Source organism: Scylla paramamosain, chromosome 14, assembly GCF_035594125.1.
Source record: "Scylla paramamosain isolate STU-SP2022 chromosome 14, ASM3559412v1, whole genome shotgun sequence".
NCBI classification, from domain to species: Eukaryota; Metazoa; Arthropoda; class Malacostraca; order Decapoda; family Portunidae; genus Scylla; species Scylla paramamosain.
In genome coordinates, this window is record NC_087164.1 from 18,277,423 (window position 1) to 18,292,422 (window position 15,000).

General features: G+C 40.6%; 1 protein-coding gene and 1 long non-coding RNA gene across 2 annotated transcripts in view; one reads left to right on the plus strand and one right to left on the minus strand.

The window, feature by feature from the left end:
• LOC135106975 (uncharacterized) overlaps positions 1–5,307 on the plus strand; it is a 58,801-nt gene extending 53,494 nt beyond the window's left edge. The window contains exon 3 of the long non-coding RNA XR_010271523.1: positions 4,119–5,307. This is a non-coding gene — a long non-coding RNA (uncharacterized LOC135106975). The remainder of the gene's footprint in view (positions 1–4,118) is intronic.
• LOC135107132 (cell adhesion molecule Dscam2-like) overlaps positions 1–15,000 on the minus strand; it is a 282,482-nt gene that overhangs the window by 99,248 nt on the left and 168,234 nt on the right. The window contains exon 8 of the mRNA XM_064016842.1: positions 11,810–11,954. Within this exon, the coding sequence (XP_063872912.1) occupies positions 11,810–11,954 (145 nt within the window). The remainder of the gene's footprint in view (positions 1–11,809; positions 11,955–15,000) is intronic.

Consider the following 15,000-nt stretch of genomic DNA (forward strand, 5'->3'; position numbering starts at 1 on the left):
GTCTGTCATTTAGGTATTGGCGGAGAACATTGCTTTAAAGGGATGGATTGTGGGATATCCTTTGTTTTCTTCCTTTCGTCTTCTTCCTTCGTCCCATATTGTTCACTTAGGTCACGTTCATTCCTGTAACTCGTTGATAAGCTCTGTTTGTTTTCTTTTCTCCTACTGGTAGTTTATTAGTAGCAGTAGATGGATAAACAGATGCTTTCGTTATAAATGTGTTCTTTCATGGATTGCTGTGTATTCTCTTATACTACTTATGAAATGTTCTACTGTAGCTATGTATGTATAGGTTTTAAATGTATCAGATTCTTGAGTTGTTCCCATCGTATTATGCAGGAGTGTAGATCGGAAGTAGGAAATAATATTTAAATAACTTTTCTTTCTACATTACATTTGAACATTATTGTATTACAGTGTGTGTTTCCTTTCGCTGTATGTTAGCTTCACGTCGTCTTCACACGGCACTCCAGTGGTCACCAAACTCTACATCTTACTTCATACTGGTCTTACACTAACACCTGCCGTCTCATTTCTACGGAAGGTTATCATCTTAATCCATGATCTCTCTTATACTTATCTAATTTTGAAATTTCCTTTGTATAAGAATTTGTAACCTCCATTCCACTTAAATTTATCACCTCATTTGATGTGAAATCTGTAATCTCATAGATACTAAAATATGTAATCCCCTTTTGTACTAAAAAGTTATGATCTCATTTATACACAAACCTATAATCTCCTTTGTACAAAAATGTATAATCGCCTTTGCGTGATAATCACCTTTACACTAAAACTTAGCTTCTGCTTTACACTAAAACATATAAACTCATTAGTAACATAATCCCCGTACTTAAATTTATAATAATCTTTGCCTCATAGTCTCTTTGTCTTTATCTTTTCCATGAACCCAAAATGAACTCGGTGACTGAGGATTTGTTGAAGAATACTTGGCTGGAGACTTTCCCTTTAGACATACAACAGCAAACGGATCACATGTTGATGCTTATGAGTGATGTAAGAAAACTTGAGTCACTATGCTTGAAATTACAGAAAACCTCATGCCTTTACTTAACATGGCTCGTGTGTAATAAAGGTCGGTGAAAGACTTTATGAACACCCTCTACGTGCAAGACATATAAATCTCCTCGAGGAAGAAATGTTGTATTGATGTCCCGCCGCCCCTTGTTATCTTGGTCGTGAATCTGATTGAAGTACAAAACCCACCCTTCTTTCCTTTACTCCTTCCTTCCTTCATTCCCTCCCTCCTTTCTTTTCTTCCCTTCCACAGTAATGTCCTTATGGAATTGTTCGTCTCCCCCACACTCTCTTTATTCCATGTCATTCAATTTTCTCGATCATATTTTTTTCTCCCTTTATCAGTCCTTTCATATATTTTTTTTTGTTTCATACCTCTGTGGTGTCTCAATTTCCATTTATATTAACGCCAATCCCTATCTCTTTTTCTTTTTCTCCCTTTTTTTTTCCATAAGGGTCGGTTCCTACTCTTTTTTTTTTCCCTTCCCCTCCTCTTCATCAACACTCCTTCTCTTTATTCTCCTTTCATCCATGTTCGTATTATCCCTCCCCTCTCCGTCCCTCCTTTTCTCCTCTCTCCTCTCTCACTCTCCTCCTCCCGTTCTCTCTTTTGGCCGTCCCACATCCTACCGGCGTGATTATTTTTTTATTTCCAACTTTGCTTGAGTTTCTCCCTTGCTAATATTTTTCTTTTCTTTCCCTTTTGCACAGTCCTATTTCTGTACAGTCTCTCTCTCTCTCTCTCTCTCTCTCTCTCTCTCTCTCTCTCTCTCTCTCTCTCTCTCTCTCTCTCTCTCTCTCTCTCTCTCTCTGGGGGATGAAAATAACAAACGTGGAGTAAGTGCGGTGGTGGGAGAAAACTAAAAGAATATGGAAAGGAAGGATTAAAAAAAATGTTTTACGAGTGTGTGCATGTGAAAGAAAAATAAGAGACCTAAATAAAATGCAAAAATGTAGCGAACTGTGAGTAAAGTAAATATGAGAGAGAGAGAGAGAGAGAGAGAGAGAGAGAGAGAGAGAGAGAGAGAGAGAGAGAGAGAGAGAGAGAGAGAGAGAGAGAGAGAGAGACAGGAAGGCCCATTTACTAGCCCTCCAAGTCAAATAAAGGGATACTAAAGGTTATGTAGAGAGAGAGAGAGAGAGAGAGAGAGAGAGAGAGAGAGAGAGAGAGAGAGAGAGAGAGAGAGAGAGAGAGAGAGAGAGAGAGTCGAAGATACAGACAGACAAGTAGGCAGACAGACAGGGAAGTAGGCAGACAGACAGACAGACAAACACAGACAAACACACACACACAAAAAAAAAAAAACATTCATAGACGTATAAACGTAAAAACATATAAATAAAAAGAAATATAGATAGAATTACAGACCAATAGACAGTTAGACAGGCGGGCATGCAGGGAAGCAGAAAGATAGACAGGCGGGGAACACAGAATGACACTCATACTAGCATGAAATACAAATATACGGATAGATAAAATGAGAGAGAGAGAGAGAGAGAGAGAGAGAGAGAGAGAGAGAGAGAGAGAGAGAGAGAGAAAAAACAGCAACTAGAAACTTATTGAATATCATTAACGTGAAATGTATTATTTTAACAGTAATGCACTGAAGGGTGGTATTAAATAAAGTAATTAAGATTAATATGTTAGATTACTGATATGAGAGATCATTAAAGTTAGTTTATTTTCATCACCCTGTTGGACCAGTCTCTCTCTCTCTCTCTCTCTCTCTCTCTCTCTCTCTCTCTCTCTCTCTCTCTCTCTCTCTCTCTCTCTCCCTCTCTGTAATTCCATTTTGTATATTGTATTTTTGTTTATATGTATCTCTATATGTATGAATGTGGTTTCTGTGTCCGCTCTCTCTCTCTCTCTCTCTCTCTCTCTCTCTCTCTCTCTCTCTCTCTCTCTCTCTCTCTCTCTCTCTCTCTCTCTCTCTCTCTCTCTCTCTCGTTTTCTCTCTGTAATCAAATTTATCTGCGAACTTTTTTTCTGTATTGCCTCATAATCCTTTTCAGTTTCCTCATTTAGGTGTTTCCTCCTTTGTTCCTCCGCGTATCTGTCCCTTCCATCTTACCAGGGGGAATTAGCTCACTTTTTTACCCTCTGTTCTTGTCCCGCATTTCTTTTTCTCACTCCCACTTGAGGTAACGTACACACACACACACACACACACACACACACACACACACACACACACACACACACACACACACACACACACACACACACACACACACACACACACACACACACACACACACACACACATCGTGCATAGAAAAATGGGTATGTTTTACGTGTGTGTGTGTGTGTGTGTGTGTGTAGCAATCTCTCTCTCTCTCTCTCTCTCTCTCTCTCTCTCTCTCTCTCTCTCTCTCTCTCTCTCTCTCTCTCTCTCTCTCTCTCTCTCTCTCTCTCTCTCTCATCCACCCACCTCCACCACCACTACTACCACCACCATCACGACCATTAAATCACCACCACCATCACCTCTACACACCTTCATCAAGCACATTGACTACCACTGCCGCCGCGGCCACCACCACCACCACCACCACAACCCGTTCATCAGCACAGCAACGCACTGGCCACACACACACACACACACACACACACGCACACACACCAGTAGGTAGACTCCCCTGTGCCTCCCTCGGTAATGGCTGGTCTGCACGTAACTCACCTCCAACTTATTTCCGACACAATAACGATACTTCGAACCATGGCGTGGGTCTTCGCTACCACCACCACCACCACCACCACTACTGCCCCCTCCCTCACTGATGCACACTTCATTAACTCATAATCGTTCCAAAACCCTGTAGTCGGCTCACCCTCCTCCCACACCTCGCTTTATATATAACTTGCTCTCCCAATATCATTTGCGCTGACAAAGGAAAGGAGGGAGAGGGAGAGGGAGGGTCAGGGAGGGTGATGGGGGGAGGGTCGGAGCAAGGCAGGAATGGGGTGAGGATGAGCGATAGGGGGGAAGAAAGCAGGAATGAGTGATACCCCGATAAATAGCGGGGCCCTGATGGAGCCGTCACCTCGGCCTGATTCATAGCGCACAAAATTATCGCAGATTCAGTTAAGGGGAAGAGGAGGACGAGGACGAGGAAGAGGAGGAAGACGAAGAGGGCGAGGGGGACAAGGACGACGACGTGAGCAAGAAGAACAAGGAGGAGAAAATGAATTGCTATGAGGGAACGCGGGAGAAGGAGCAGGAGGAGAACTGGGAAAACAACAAAAACAAGAAGAGCAGTAAGAACAAGGAGAATAAGGAAGACAATAAGATTCGGGAGGAGGAAGAGAAGGTTGAAGAAGAAGAAAAAGAAGAGGAGGAGAAGGAATGTGAATAAGAGGAAAGGAATAAGGTGGAAGAGGGAATGTATGTAGATGAAACAAGGGAATGCAGAACGAAAAGATTGCTCTGTGTCGGTGAGCGTATAAAAAAAATAGAGGAAAAAAAAAACAGGGAAGAGTTAGGTAGAGAAATAAAAAAGTTGGGAATGAGTTAGGTAGAGAAATAAAAAGTTGGGAAGAGAAAGAGTAAAGTAAACAGAAAAAAATAGGATATGGTTACTTAAGAAAAAAAATCGGTAACTTTAGGAATCTTGCGAACCTGAGAGTTTTACGTAAAGAAGGAAGAAAAGAGGAGAGCATTGGAAATGATCGAGGTAAATACGAAAAAAAGAAGGAAGAAAATAAAAAGTTGTGACTGGCAGGAAAATAGCGTTGGGGAGAAAATAAGAGGAAATTGGGTGAGTGTAATTGCGCGGGAGGTCACGTGACTTGGGGGATGTGGAGGAGTGGTGATGGGTGAGGGTGGAATAAAGGTTTTTGGTGGAAATATCACGACAACAAAGAAAATTGCTTGAATATCCTTCTCTTTTCTTCCCTCATTCCTCCCCTTTCTTCTGTACCAGCACCACCACCACCACCACCACCATCACCACCATCACCACCCATCCTCTAGACCTGGAGCGGCTAAATAAATAAATAAGTAATAAAATTAAATGAAATAAAATAAAAGGTGGGTCAGGAAATATATATGTATTTTTGTAGGAGAGGCAACCGCATAGAGAATAGTGATTGTAACGTTTTGTAACAGAAAACGAAACTTTTCTTTAAGCCAGACTTATCTACTTTTTACTTAATTTCTGTTTCACCTTTACCTGTACTGTATATAGGTAATATTTTACTTTTTTTATTATTTATTCCTTCTTCAAACTTTCGATTCTATTTATACTTCTAGTTTTTAAACTTTTTCATTCTCCTATCTGTCTATTTGTGTGTGTGTGTGTGTGTGTGTGTGTGATATATATATATATATATATATATATATATATATATATATATATATATATATATATATATATATATATATATATATAATCATTCTGTTTATAAATTAATTTCCTTATTCATTTATGTGTTCTCAATGTATTTTCGTCATTTCTTATCGCTATATAATCATGCAATATTTTAACTTTCACTTTCAATAATGATTTTTATTCATTCATTAGTATATTACTACAGATGTTACTTCATATTCATTATTTTTTCTTTATCATTTTACCTTAACTTTAATCTTCTTATCTCTTAACTACATCACTAAAAAGACTTCAGATAACCGTTGTATCGCGCGGTTTCCTTCAGTCACTCAGTACCGGATTTCTCTTGTATAACTTGGTTTTATCGGGACTTCCATCCTGTCTATTTTGGTGTACTACTGGGATCCTAATGTCCCCTTGTCTTTACCATTTGAGTTTCTCTTTGTCAGTCACAATTAAAGTCGTGGTATTTTTATTTAACTAATCTTTTTTTTTTCCATTTTTTTTGAGTCGTTTTTTTTTTTTTTTTGATTTCCTTGCAGAGAGAGAGAGAGAGAGAGAGAGAGAGAGAGAGAGAGAGAGAGAGAGAGAGAGAGAGAGAGAGAGAGAGAGAGAGAGAGAGAGAGAGAGAGAGAGAGAGAGAGAGAGAGAGAGAGTGGATGGGTGTTTTGTGTGTGGGTGTGTATTTTCGACTTTCCAATCATCCCATTTTTGTGTCCTTTTTCTGAATCGCTATTTTTTTCTTTATTCTAATTCTCCAAATAACCCCCTGAGAGAGAGAGAGAGAGAGAGAGAGAGAGAGAGAGAGAGAGAGAGAGAGAGAGAGAGAGAGAGAGAGAGAGAGAGATAGACTTTACATACGAGTATCATCCTTTTTCTTTCCTGCATTTGTTTTTTTGTTTTTTTCACCTTTTACATTCCCTCCTCTTTGTGCTTCCCTCCGATCCTCTTCCTTCCCCTTCCCCTTCCCCTTTCCCTCTGACTGGCGTAACGAGGACTCAGAACATGCTCCCCTATTCTTGCCTCCCTCACTGCACGCCCTCCTTCTCCCCGCTGGTCGATGTAGGACCGACTCCTCAGTTGGGACAGTAATCCTGCTGGCCCGCCCCGACTCGCCCAAGAATCAGATTACACGTTTCTTCGTCTTCTTTTTCCTTTTCTTCCTCTTTTCCTCCTTTCGTATCTTCGTTTTTTTCTTTATTTTTCTTCTTGTTTTGTATTTAAAAGTTTTGTTTATTTGTTATTATTGTTGTTGTTTTTGTTTTTCTTGTTGTTGTTGTTGTTGTTGTTGTTTTTGCTGCTGTTGCTGCTTTTCTTTTTGTTCTTCCTCTTTAACAGCAAGAATAATGAAGCAATAATATCCTCCTAGACCTACCGCTGATGTTATTGGCATATGTGTATGTGTGTATATGTATGTATGTATGTTTGTATGTATGTATGTACGTGTTACATGCCAAACTTATGTGATGCATGTTCCCTCCTAGGTCCATATTTGGAAGCATTTCGGAGTTGTGCTCTCATAACAACTCAATTCAAAGGCCATATATATGAGTTTATTTGAGTTTTCATGGATGTTTTTTTCCTTTGATAGTGCAGAATATTTGTTGAACTATCACTAGAATCATGAAAGCACCCTTGAACAACCCAATAACTTCCATTGCACTACAACTTGTTAAATGTAATCGAGAGAAGACGTGGAAAGGCTTGAAAATACTGCCCCTGGTTTGGCGTTTAGTACAGTTACATGTATTCAACAAACTCGTATTCTATTCATGATTTTTTTACCCACCATTTTTAGCAGCAAAGGCAATTACTTCCTCTTTCACCACCCTCTTCTGTCTACGCGGTTCTTTCATCCCCGCCCGTGACTAACCATCTGAAGTATTACGAACGCGAGGATGGATGGAAATTCATTGCATATCGTGATTGGTTTCTGCAGTATCAAAGCACCACTGAAACACATCGATTTTGCCTGCTCAACTTTCACGACGCCCTAACGCAGCTCTCAGAACAACCAAGCATGGTGCACATTCTGCTCCCCACTGTCCTTGGATTAGCCCCAGCTGGAGTCCTTCTACACGGGAAAAAAATAAAGGATAAAAATAACTCTTCTTCGCCCCACTGGTTTTAAAAAAAGGGATTATCTGAAGGAAGTGATTGTACAACCCTCGCCTCTGCTGCCACCAGGCCCTCAGTGTCCAGACCGCAGCAGTTATGGGCCGTGGGATATATATGTAGCCATGAACGTGAGGAGATAAAAGGGAATTAATAGCTACTTGTGGTATCTAATGGTCATTTTAGGACCATTAGAAGAGGGTTATGAGTGGCCATTTTGTGTGTCTTTAATGATATCGAATGAGTTAATGTACCCGTGAACTGTGATGAGTGTATTAGTGGGTTACCGGAATACCAGATGATCTTTAGGTTTACGATAGGCTGATTTAACGACAGTCTTCTACAGTAATTAAGTTATTTGTAAGTAGCTACAGTATAAGTAAGGCAAATGTAATCTTACAGCTAATTTTGTTTGTGAGGAGAGTATGAATATTACATCTGGTTGTGTGTGGATAGAAGAGTAGAGAGTAAAACAGTCCTGATAATAATTTTTTAGTTACGAGAAGTTATTTTTACACGAATAATGACGGTATGAGTACACGTAAGAGTATACACTTCTAATGAATGTGCTTAGGTAGAGGCGAGATGGAGTAGAGAGTAAGACAACCCTCTTTGATAACATTTTAGTAGCGAGAAGTTATTTTTAACACGAATCAGAGCAAGACTGCGGGGGGAGAAAAAAAGAATACTAATAATGCTGAGTGAAAATTTTGGAGCAGGCGAGTTAGATGTATGGCAAACTTCCTGGGCGTGTAAGTTTTGTGTAAGCGAGCGAACGAGTGAGCGAGCGAGCGGGGATGGGCGGGAAACACTCCTTTTGATGATGATTCAGATTTCCCTCGCTGTGTGAAGACGAGGGACGAGACGCTGGAGTCGTGCATGAGAATAATGAGCGAGCTGCGGGGACGAGGCGGGAGAGGGAGGTGGGGCTTGATTGGAAAAGTAATGGCTGGGGAGAGGGATTGCAAGCTGGAAAAAATGGTATGCGAACTAGTTAGTGGGGAAGAGATGCCATTATGTTATAGTAGAGATGCCATTACAGCCACCATGGACGTTATTATTAATGTTATCATTTTAACATTTTTTGCTTTAAGTCTTTGGCATGTGTGGAATAGAAAATTAAAGTGCAAATCTCTCTCTCTCTCTCTCTCTCTCTCTCTCTCTCTCTCTCTCTCTCTCTCTCTCTCTCTCTCTCTCTCTCTCTCTCTCTCTCAAAGAAAAACTGAGCAAATACAGATACGGAGACAACCACGCGCATATAAGTCAGACCCTGTAAACTAGAGCAAGGTAGATACGACTAGGCAAACACACACACACACACACACACACACACACACACACACACACGGCCGCTTACATATGTACATAAAAGTAAGCACACACAAGCACACACAAACTCTTTTTTTTTTTTTTGTAGATTTCTGAACCTGCTGGAACTTCAGTATAAATAATTTGTAACAGATGCAAGGTGAGTCAACCAGTGAGCAAGCAACAATGAAAGAACAAAAATAGGAACCCTAAAATAATAAATATAGATATAAATAAATAAATAAATAAACCATCCATGGAACAGCTATTCGGACAAAGTTTAGCAAATTACCAGGAAGTTATTCACTTTTCTTTAAATTTGTAAATCGAAGCTTCAGTTATTGTGAATCTTAGTATTTTCGATGCATACCCACCTTAAAAAAAAAAAAAAAGATTTCGTCGACAACTTCCTGCTGGCGTCGAAACATGGCATTTTTTTTCTCGACTTTTTTTTTGTTCAGATTTACGTCGACAAGAGTGGCAGCATATGTGGCCGTCACGTAGCCGCTTATCTAGTGTCACTCGATCGATCCTCTCGCCTTCTACTATCTCCTCCAAACATTTTTACTCCTCGTATTTTTGCGACACATGACTCTTTGTTTTATCGCCGCCTTGGTGCTGCAGAGGTGGTGGGAGAGTTGGTGTGAGTTTACTGATGGTCATAAAATTAAACGAACCTTCTTTTAAGACTCGTTTCGTAAAGTAAATGAAACCAGTGTAATGAGAGCCGAAATAAGGGGATAATATTAGTGTCTTGTATTCGGTGTGTGTGTGTGTGTGTGTGTGTGTGTGTGTGTGTGTGTGTGTGTGTATTTTGACTGTTATTCGAAAATATAGTATACCGATTATTTCCCTAATAGTCATAAAACTCAGTGGCTATTTCCCTTTTCTGGATCATTATCATTCAAAAGGTGAACCACAGTGCTCTGCCACCACCTGCATCAGTTGTGCATGAAAAGCCAATCAGTCGGCCTCTCAATCACTCACTCACTCAATCAGTCAATCAGTCTCTTGTGAAACCATTAAACTTCCTACATTCCTTGTAAAACTTTAGCCTCTAATTCACAAGTTAAGACAAATAGGAAACTTCAGCACAGTATATAATCCACCTTGCTTCCTAGAGGTCGACTTTACTCATGAAGCTAAATCAGAACGCAAAACTAATTCTAGTCAAAATACATCAGCGTACATACGTTCTCAGAGATCACACACATTATACAGATGTCACTCAGCACTGTGCAAAGATTAATTGAAGCAGGACTTACTCACTGAACGTCTTGCAGCATTAATTTTTATTCTCTGTTCATGGAGTTGAATCAAAGCATAGATACTCGTATATATTCCTATTCTAAACACATACATTCCCAGCAGAACACACGCATTGTACAGATATCATTCAGTACTAGGACAAGAACAAAGATCAATTCGCTCAACTTCTTAAAAGACTAACTTTAAATCCCTGTACCCAAACTAAAAACATGGGATTCTCGTGTGTGTATCGGTGGAGGCGACGAGGCAGCGGGTTCTCCATGCAGGCCTGTGCACTCCCTGTGTCTACTGCCGCTAATTAGGTGTAATGGCAGGGACGCGGGGAGGCAGAAGGGACGGAAAATGGAAAATCTACGTAGCAGCACTGGCACAGGAACAGGAATCGAATGAAAGAGCAGAGTGCGGATGAGGTTGGAAAAAGAAAGATGCACCTGAAAGAAGTTTAAATTACGAGTGTGTGTGTGTGTGTGAGAGAGAGAGAGAGAGAGAGAGAGAGAGAGAGAGAGAGAGGAGAGAGAGAGAGAGAGAGAGAGAGAGAGAGAAAGCATTGCATTGTCACTTCAAAAACTTTAATGACCACTGTTTCACCTCAACTGAAATATCTTTGAATGCAGTCAGCTAATCTCTCTGTCTGTCTCTCTGCTCCCTCCTTTCTCCTTTCCTTCCTCCCTCCCTTTCTCTCCCTTATTCACCACTGCCTCAGCTCCCTTTGTGTTCTTCCATTATGTTTTCTTTGATGGCTGGGGAAGTGTGAGTGGGCGGAGGGCTCTGCTTTTGTGTTAATGCAGGAGTAGTGATGACGGAGGGAAGAATTCAGGGAGGCGCCAAAAGAAAGAGAAAGGAGAGAGAGAGAGAGAGAGAGAGAGAGAGAGAGAGAGAGAGAGAGAGGAGAGAGAGAGAGAGAGAGAGAGAGAGAGAGAGAGAGAGAGGAGGGGGAGGAGGTGGTAGGGGTACTTCAGACGGCTTTGTTATTGGTTACTCTATAGATTTTTTAAACTAATATCCTTGGTGTTATATATATAGACTTGCATTACTTATGTTTTTTTATAGAATTGGTTGTTAGAGAAGGTGGTACAAGAATTTAGGGTTAATCATGTGTTTTGTTAAGTAAATTAGAGTTTAATAAGACACTATGCACATGTTGTTCTTACTCTTGTTAGCTTTTGTTCATTATTCATGGTCTTGTTTCTTATGTGTCAGGAATGATGTGAGACAAAGATAGTATAAAGTAGTTTAGCTTTAATCATGTGTTTTGTCAATAAGATAGTGTTTGGTAAGATTATATAGCATGTTCCCTTCCATTTTGTTAGTTTTGGTAATTATTCATAGTTTCTTTTCCGTATGTATAGAGAATTTATATTAAAAAAGTGTTACATAAAGGAGAAATGTAGGCCTAATCATGTGTTTCGTTAAGTAGGTTTAACTAAGGTTAGATTATATCAACTAAACATTCCGCTGTCCACCCACAGTCGGCAAGGAACACTCATGTAAGATTTGAAATAAGCGATAAAATGGTTCTCCTGTAATTTTTTCTTTCAAGTAAGAGGGGCACTGTTTTATAGCACGAACCCCAACATATGAGTAAGATCCGGAATAAGCGCTAAAAACATTTTAACCTGGAATGTGAGTGTTTTTCATGTGTAAGAGGGGGACTGTTTAAAAGTACAGACCAAAGACACTTGTTACGGAAACCCACCTATGTCTCTGCGGTAAGAGCGATGAAGGGAAGACATGCATGGGTACTCACCGTTCGTTCTGAGGCAGCGGGAAGCCGTCCAGAGCCCAGGAGATGGTGGGTGTCGGGGTGCCTGACGCAATGCACTTGAGAGACACACTTGGCCCTGGCGTGAGGGTCTGGGTGATAAACTTGTACTCCAGCTCAGGCGGCGAGGCTGCAGAGGGAAAGAGAAAAATCGTTGTTAACCCATGTGTGTGTATGTGTTCTGTGTTTTTTTTTTTTATCCTCTATTGTTTTAGAGGAGAGAGGATAGTTACAATTCATGAATATATGTGTGTGCGTGCTTTTTTCATCTTCCATTGTTTTAGAGGATGTTACATAAGCTTTTTTACTGTTTTGGTCGTTTGTTATTAATATTCAGGACACCAAGAAATAATTCCATGAACACACTGGGAAAAAAAAGTAGGTTGATTTAGGTCTTTTCTCATAGAGCTATTTCAAGAAACTATAAAAAAAAATCTCTAAGTTATAATGTAGAATTTTGTCGAGCAGTGAAAGGGGTCAAGTTTGAAATAGGATTACTTTTGTTTATGTATGCTTTTTTTTTTTATTTTTTTATGTTGATTTATGCTATATTTTCTTTTAAGTGTGTGTGTGTGTGTGTGTGTGTGTGTGTGTGTGTGTGTGTGTGTGTGTGTGTGTGTGTGTGTTTGGGCGTAGGTGTGTATAGAATAACAAGTAAGTTAACTAGTATTCAAAATGTTAACTCTTAAAGGAAGGACTGTAATAACTGACACAATTTGCACAGAGTGAGGAGATGAATCACAATTTTTAATCACAATCTTTACAAGAAGCGTGAAGAATGAGGGCGATCATTGTGGTGTGAGGTCTCATTAGTCCACTGTTCCTTCCTGCTCCTCATCAAGATTAATTTCATCTCCTCGAGCCTCCTCCTGAGTTCATTACGGGCAGTTCGTTATCCCACACTGACGGGCCTTGCCAAGACGTCTCATGCTCCCTGAAGGGCCCCTCCTGGAAATATGCTGCCACAAGGGTTATCAAGGAAGTGTGACATTGCCTTGTCTCATCAACTTTTTTACACTTTTTTTTCGGCGCTCCATTGTCTACGGTGACCTCAAGATGTTATGTATGTTGAGAAAGTGTTGTAGTATGTTTTCTCAGGTTCGTGAAATGGGATTAGAGAGAGAGAGAGAGAGAGAGAGAGAGAGAGAGAGAGAGAGAGAGAGAGAGAGAGAGAGAGAGAGAGAAAGAGAGAGAGAGAGAGAGAGAGAGAGAGAGAGAGAGAGAGAGAGAGAGAGAGAGAGAGAGAGAGAGTGTGAAGTTGATTGTTTAACGCAACCTGTGTATGTGTGTGTGTGTGTGTGTGTGTGTGTGTGTGTGTGTGTGTGTGTGTGTGTGTGTGTGTGTGTGCGTGGGTGGGTGGGTGGGTGGGTGGGTGGGGTGTGAGTGTTTTTAAGTAGGCGGATGGTGTGGGTGCTTGTAATCACCAGATATAATATACCTTTTGGTTAAATATATAAATTCGATGTGATAATGTAAGGGAGACGACACCGAAAAGGATTGACGCCCCCGGAACACAAAAACCTAAAACAATACCTAAAATACAGACCAAACACAAACACATGAAAAGGATGATCAAACTCTGATGAAATATTTAAAACGACATGAAAGACTTGGAGAAATTATATATTTAACCAAAGATATAATGTAATATGTGATGATTACAAGCACTCACACCATCCGCCCACTTAAACACACTCACTTTGGTTAAGTATATAATTTCTCCAAGTCTTTAATATCGTTTTAAGTAGGCGGATGGTGTGAGTGCTTGTAATCATCACATATTATATTATCTTTGGTTAAATATATAATTTCTCCAAGTCTTCAATATCGTTTTAAATATTTCATCAGAGTTTGATTATCCTTTTCATGTGTTTGGTCTGTATTCTGGATATTGTTTAATGTTTTTTTTGTGCTCGGGGCGTCAATCCTTCTCGTGTCGCCTGCCTTATATTAACACATCGAGCCTCCTTTTTACAACCAGTACCAATTAGTGTTTTGTTTCCAACGCCATCCACCACCAGCACAATGGACGACTCGCCAGCAGAACAATGTATGAGTATGGTGAAGGGAAAGACAGTTGATTTATAACGTTGAATATATTGTATTGTCTCGTCGTTTTTTTTTATTTAAAGTTACAAAGATAAATAGTTCTTCCATGCCCTCCAGGATGTCTAATGTTGAGTTCCATCTAATCCCATGTGTCGTTATGACCTTCGCTTGCTTACAAACTGCTTCCGAAAAACAAGATGCAGACACACATGAATTAATTTGCATTTATTACGTTAATTGAATTAGCGTAGAAAAGCACTCAGACACTCTCTCTCTCTCTCTCTCTCTCTCTCTCTCTCTCTCTCTCTCTCTCTCTCTCTCTCTCATCTCCTCTCTTCTCCTCTCTCTCTCTCTCTCTCTCTCTCTCTCTCTCTCTCTCTCTCTCTCTCTTCTCTCTTGCTCGCAAACCCGGAAACAGCCTCATATTACATCGCGAACTCTTCCCTCACTAGTGTCCTGCATTCACAAGTTGAGGATTTATAAAAAAAAAAAATAAAAAATCACACATATCTTCCCGTCATCCTTAAGACCACATTTTCATCAAGGTTCTCAATTGTTATTCAGAGGAGCACGTGGAGTAAACATTGACCGTAAATAGGACATACTCGTACTATAGCGGAGTGTGAGGGGTGGAGTACAGGCACTCAAGGACGCCACAGGGTCGCTTCTTTCGCTGCCTCCTCCCGTCGATCCACACCTAACCCTCGGCGAGCAGCTAACAAACATTCTTGGCGTCGGCAGCGGCATTGCCTATCTCCTCGTTTTTCTCCCTCTATCTCCCCAAATCCCCGGTAGAGATAACTCGGCCGATTGGCATATTGACAGGTGGTGCTTGCCTAACCATCTGGAAGGCTAGTTTGGGGGGAAAAATGAGACTTGAGGAAGAGCAGATATGGCCTTCCAATGCCGCCTATCTTCCAACACTGGGCGGGGAAGCCAAACACGGCCTTCGATCTGGCGTACGTTCTTTCTGCCCCTTCGCCCGCCTGGTTCTCGCCGCGCCTCAATGGGTTTGTGCAGCTGGTTAGTCTTCGGACCCACGTGACGCGCAAGATTTGTTCAATGAGAGGAATGGAGTTGTAATATGGCTGTGATATGTTAGCGGTGGGTGTGATTCTTGCAATGAT